Genomic DNA, 6,000 nt, shown 5'->3' with positions numbered 1-6,000 from the left:
ACTGAAACTAAACTAGATTTCTAGGTGGAGGAAAGGATATTCTCAGAGTTTTCTAAAGTCACACTTGGCAGGCCTCTAGGCCAATCAGCTTTCTGCAAGATCCCATGAGCAGTATAAAGACGGGCAGGGGTCCCCACTGGAGCGGATGCATGGAAAACCTGTGCCCAGCCTCTGCCCTGGGCTCAATTTGAAGGCATGAGTTGGCTGAAGTAGCTTCTTTCCCCCAAGGCCTCCCTGCCCTGTCTTTCCTCAGCTCTCCCTAATCACACAGCCAGTCCTGCATTCTGTACAAGACTCTAGTGGAGGGTAAGAAAAAAAGCAACATAACCATTAACAATAGGCAATTTATAATTATTCAAATGTAGGCAATCTGAAGCCAAAGGGCTTCCCCATATACATTGTGTGTTCCTGTATTACAGGTACTGGATCACAGTTAACACTTCCAGAGGAACAGAATTAGAATTCAGAAAAGACTAGCCCAGAAATTCCAGAGCAGAGAGTATGACCAAAGATAGCCTTGTTTCCTGAAAACTAACAGTCAGTCTGGGAGCAAGAATCTAACTGGCTGCTGGAAACTGGACCCAACGCTGGGCTGGTTGCTAAGGAACCAGTGGTGCTGAGGTGGAGGATGCAGGCTGTGAATGGCGGGCCTTACTTCTGGGAAAGTAGTATCTGCAGAGATGGTTAAGGAAAACACATCTCACTGTAACTCAACTTTACCCAAACTACCGGTGCTTGGATAATCACTGCAAAACGCTTCATGCCTTCTCTTCAGATCAGAAACTCTTCTACTATTGTCAGAACGCGTGACTGTCATGGTTATGTGGTGTAAATTTCTGACACTGCACAAGCACATAAAATGTGACTTTTATATTAAGGCTTTATAGGGACATAAATCCTTTAGGGACCACAGGGAATGCACAGTAAGGATCTAGGTAAAAAGATAGACTTTCTGTATATAGAATCTAGAGGTTAATCCTGTTGTTTCTAGCTATTTTTTTTTTTTTTTTTTTTTTTTTTTTTGGACACAGCTTACAGTTTTAAAATGCTGGCCTACAGAGCCAGGTCTTGAGAAAAAAAATTGTGTTGTAGTGAATGTAGATGGAGACTTAATGCTCACAATGGATTTCACATGCCTCTTAAGAGTCCATCAGAGCCAGGCGGTGATGGCGAACGCCTTTAATCCCAGCACTTGGGAGGCAGAGGCAGGTGGATTTCTGAGTTTGAGGCCAGCATGGTCTACAGACTGAGTTCCAGGACAGCCAGGGCTATACAGAGAAACCCTGTCTCGAGAAAAAAAAAAAAAAAAAGAGTCCATCAGAAAGGGTGGTGGTGTAGCTCAGTGGGAGTGTGCTTTCCTGGCACGTGTAAGACTCTGGGTTCAATTCTAGCACTGTAATTAAAACAAAACACAAAGAATAGTATATCAGAAAGGCTCTAAAACAAAAGAGCTGACTTGTTTAAGTTAACTTCAGTGAACAGAATTAATTAGGTGCTTAGAATTAGGCCTCTACTATAGACCTGAAGGGCCTCGAGGGAAATGACAAGATGTTATCAAATGTACTATTGACTCTCCCCTGGTATTATATTATTATTATTATTATTAATTTATTTATTTTTCAAGACAGACTTTCTCTGTGTACCACTGGCTGTCCCCAAACTCAGAGCTGCCTATCTCTGCCTCCTGAGCGCTGGAATTAAAGACAAATGCCACCATACCCAGCTTCCATATATCTTATTTTACTGAGAAAAAAAACCCCAACTTATTAAATATATTTATGTATGTGTTTGTATATGTGTGTGTGTGTGTGTGTGTGTGGTGCATGTGTGGAGGTCAGAAGACAACTTACAGGAGTCAGCTCTCTCCTTCCTTCTACCATGCAGCTGGGGACAGAGCTTAGGCCATCAAGCTCTGAAGCAAGCATGTTGCTGAGCCTTGTCTTAATCTGTTTCTATGCACCCAGAAATGCTTGGGTGTATTTATTTTCTTGGGTGTTGAGTGTGTACTCTGGATCATAAAAGCTAGAAAGTGTCTCTTAGTTATGTCTCATTGAAGAGGGACAGAGTGAAGGACGTGACAGAAGACAGCCTTGGATTAAATAGCAATACTGGGAAAAGCAGCACGACTTTCCTCGTTCTTTGAAATATGTATAATCAGACCACAAAAGGATACATGTAAGTTGGGATGCCTCGTGTAGCCAAATGTTTCCGGATAAGTCTTTCGGTACCATACCAGTTAAAACCCTTTGTAGCATGTCCAATTCGTGGAAGATGAACGCTTGCTATTGAAAAGAAAAGATTATGATAATCATATGATAATTATGAAGAGATATCATGATAAAATCAAAATATATACAGGAGAAAATAATTATTGATGGTTTCATGCAAAGCATACAATTACAATGTCAAAACTATTCTGTGTAGGAAACAGAAGTGTAGAGAGAGTATCTGATGTCTGTGAGGATATGGCGCCTGCCAATAATACATCTGGTGGCCGATGGCTTGGACAGGACACGGGAGAGAGAATTCTGAGACAGAGCCAGGTGGAAAGATTAGCTGGGAAGACGTGAGGAGACAGACATGTGGTACCTGAGCACAGGTGACCAGCCATGTGGCGGAGCCTTCTGGGAGCCTGGGGCCGGGAAGAAGAACCAGCCCTAACATCGACATGGAAGACGGGGAAAGATTTTCTGTTGAACACAAGAACCCACAGGTTCTCGAAGTAAACGGATGGGATGGGCACAGATTCTGACTGATGGGTAAATGCTCCCAAAAGTCAAGGAATTCCACAAACACTGAGACACACTGGGCTTGGACCGACAGGTGAGGAAGCGAAGGACTGCTTTGTAACCATGACAACAATGCCCAGCGGACAGACACAGCCCACAAAGGGAAGGGCTATGTAGGAACAAAATGACGTGGGTGCGACCCCTGGTTTGATTTTACCAAGCACATCAAGGGGAGTCTTGACATTTCGTGCCTCCCTTCCAAAGTCACAGCATATGTCTGGACGGAAGTTCCTCTCAAGCTTAGCACAGAGGGACGGCTTACCTTTCTTTTTCTTTGCTGCTAAAAATATCTTCTTCAGGCCCTCTTCTAGGGCTGCCATCTTAATGCCAGACAGGACATTGGTGCGATCACGGTGCTGAGCCACAACCAAGGCCAACTGCAGGAGTAAGGCAAGGCAGTCATGCTACCAGCAAGTGAGCGGCCACCAAGGAGCACAGGCTGTTACGGAGGACCAGGCTCAGCCCTACCCCATCTGGATGCTGCCTGCTGTCTGGACAGCAGAATCCTACAATGTATGGCATGACTGGCCTAGACAGCAGCATCCTAAAACGTATGGCATGACTGGCCCTTCTTATGTCATGGTAACTTATGTAGGCTTTTCTTTCTTGTTTCAAGATAGGGTCAAGCCAGAGTCCAAAACACAGACTTTCCTAACTACTCTCCAGGGACGAGAAGCTGTAGAATCTCGGCTGATATTCTGTCAGAGTTCTGTATTTCAGCCCTCTAACTGGTGCCCGTCAGCTCCACAGCCCCAGTACAAGAGTCATCCCATCTCCACTTGAACAACCGCTGTGAAGACAGTGCCAAACCCCCCACCCCACCCCACCGCCCCAGAGAACCCCCGGAGAAACTGCTGAGGCCAATGCAGTCCACCCAGATATGCGGCTGTACACTGCACCCTTCCTTATGCAGTGCTGGGTCAGACAAAATCCGGGCTAGGCAAGCACGTGACCACCAATACATTCACAGCCACCAGCCTGAGACAGTGGATTCTTTCTTTCTTTCTTTCTTTCTTTCTTTCTTTCTTTCTTTCTTTCTTTCTTTCTTTCTTTCCTCCTTCCTTCCTTCCTTCCTTCCTCCTTCCTTCCTTCCTTCCTTCCTTCCTTCTTCCTCCCTCCCTCCCTCCCTCCCTCCCTCCCTCCCTCTCTCTCTCTCTCTCTCTCTCTCTCTCTCTCTCTCTCTCTCTCTCTCTCTCTCTTTCTTTTCTAGATTTATTTATTTTATGCCTATGAGTACACTGTCGCTATCTTCAGACACACCAGAAGAGGGCATCGGATCCCATTACAGATGGTTGTGACTCCCATAAGGTTGGTGGGGATTGAACTCAGGACCTCTGGAAAAGCAGTCAGTGCTCTTAACCACTAAGCCATCTCTCCAGCCCTGGACTCTGTTTCTTATTCGCAGACACTGTGGTCCCCTTTCTGCTCACTTCATGCAGTGCTGTAGAAATGACTGAGTGAAGAGAAAGAAAACACCTTGCTGTTAGCCACGCAGGTCTTCGAGTGCGAGTGTCTCCTGGCCTCAGTTTCTACCTCTTTTTCTAAATCAGCCATGATCTGCCTCAAACTTCATGGGTTTGGCCCTCAGACAGAGTCAGGTGGATGTGCTAAAAGATAAAACTCACTACAGATACTCCAGCCGACGAGCAAGGAGGAGACACTTGCGATGCACAGCCGAGGAGGCGTGGGTTGCCTCCTGTCTTCTGCCGGCTAGAAAGCATAATCCTTCACAGGAATTTGTGTATAAACAAAAGGGAGGAAGCCTGAGAATTTTACATCACACTTTCTTATTCTACTCAGGAAATGCTTTGGGGCATATTTTATGAGCCAACACTCTGTGGAGTACTAACGATAAAAAGAACAGAAAGGGCTGGCTGCGAAGCCTATGGCCCGAGCGTGATCCCAAAGACCCTCCTGGTGGAAAGAGAATGGACAAATGCAAGTTGTCCTCAAGACCAACAGGCATGTGCACAGGCAAGTACACATACACACACAAGGCACAAAATAAATAAAAATGTAATAAATTTACACAAATGATTCAGAGAAAATAAGGATCCCCATATATGAATGAAGGGCCTGATGTTTGGGCCAGGGAAGGAGCAAGGAGCTGTTCCAGGGACTGTAATGGGAGGGAGCCCTGAGGCACAGAAAAAGATGTGCAGTGGCCAGGCCCACCTGCCTGTTATGCATGGATCGAGTCACTTCCCCAGTTGCTATGTTGGGGATCCAAGCCCTTGGGACCTAAACTGTGACTACATATGGACAAAGTCTTTATGAGATAAATTAAATAAGGTTGAATCTTAATTCAAGCTCATGTATGTACTTTTAGGAGGCTGGGGGAAAACTTGAAAGGCGAGGGAAACTGGCTTGGGCAGTAGAGTGCTTGCCTCCTGAGTTCATCCCCTGAACCCACATAATAAGTAGGGCGCTTGTAATCCCAAGCTGGGGAGCTGGAGACAGGCGGATCCCAGGGCTTGCCATAAGCTCCAGGATAGAGATCCAATCTCACAACAACAAAGTGGGTGGCCTGAAAACTGACAAGTGAGGCTGGTATCTGGCTTCCACGTGCACACATGTATCCTTGCGTGCACACACACACACACACACACACACACACACACACGGAAATCAGAACATGCAGAAAGGCATCAAATACGTGCACACATAGAAGCTAGCCTGGGAGGGCACGGTGAGAAGGTAGCGGTCATGGAATGCTATTGGCCCCTAGGCTGCTGTCTGCAAGCATAGCAGAGGAGCATTAGTAGTGTCTCTCGCATGGGATGGGACTCAAGTTGGGACAGTCATTGGTTGGCTGTTCCCAAAGTCTCTGCTCCATCTTTATCCTTGCACATCTTGTATGCTTGGAGACAGGAGCCTAGCATAACTGTCTCCTGAGAGGCTTTACCCAGCAGCAGATGGAGGCAGTTGCAAAGACCCACAGACAAACATCAGGCAGAGTTCAGGAAGTCTTGTGGAAGAGTAGGGATAGAATTGAGCAAACCAGAGGGGTCAAGGACACCACAAGAAGACCTCCTACAGAGTCAACTGTGGGCCCATGGGAGTTCAGAGACAGGGCCACCAACTAGGGAGCAGCAGGGGCTAGACCTAGACCCCTACACATTTGTAGCAAATGTGCAGCTTGATCTTCATGTGAGACCCCTAACAAGTGGAACCAGGCTGTCTCGGTCTCTGTTCTCTGTCACTGGATGCC

At 46.4% G+C, this 6,000-nt stretch overlaps 1 protein-coding gene across 3 annotated transcripts in view; it reads right to left on the bottom strand.

The window, feature by feature from the left end:
- Nucleotides 1-330: 330 nt before the first annotated feature.
- Chd1l (chromodomain helicase DNA binding protein 1 like) overlaps nucleotides 331-6,000 on the bottom strand; it is a 50,575-nt gene continuing 44,905 nt past the window's right edge. For 2 of the 3 annotated variants that reach the window (XM_085835638.1, XM_085835637.1), the window contains exons 21-24: nucleotides 3,052-3,166; nucleotides 2,590-2,657; nucleotides 2,174-2,282; nucleotides 331-672 (exon numbers count right to left, since the gene is read on the bottom strand). In XM_085835638.1, coding sequence (XP_085691764.1) covers nucleotides 539-672; nucleotides 2,174-2,282; nucleotides 2,590-2,657; nucleotides 3,052-3,166 — 426 coding nt within the window. In that variant the 3' untranslated portion in view covers nucleotides 331-538. The remainder of the gene's footprint in view (nucleotides 673-2,173; nucleotides 2,283-2,589; nucleotides 2,658-3,051; nucleotides 3,167-6,000) is intronic. The other variant, XM_085835639.1, reaches the window with a different exon arrangement.

This window comes from Mus caroli, unplaced genomic scaffold (assembly GCF_978045245.1).
Source record: "Mus caroli unplaced genomic scaffold, Mus_caroli_1 scaffold_3, whole genome shotgun sequence".
Taxonomy (NCBI): domain Eukaryota; kingdom Metazoa; phylum Chordata; class Mammalia; order Rodentia; family Muridae; genus Mus; species Mus caroli.
The sequence above is the reverse complement of the archived record's forward strand: the minus strand, read 5'-3'. Positions and strand labels throughout refer to the sequence as shown.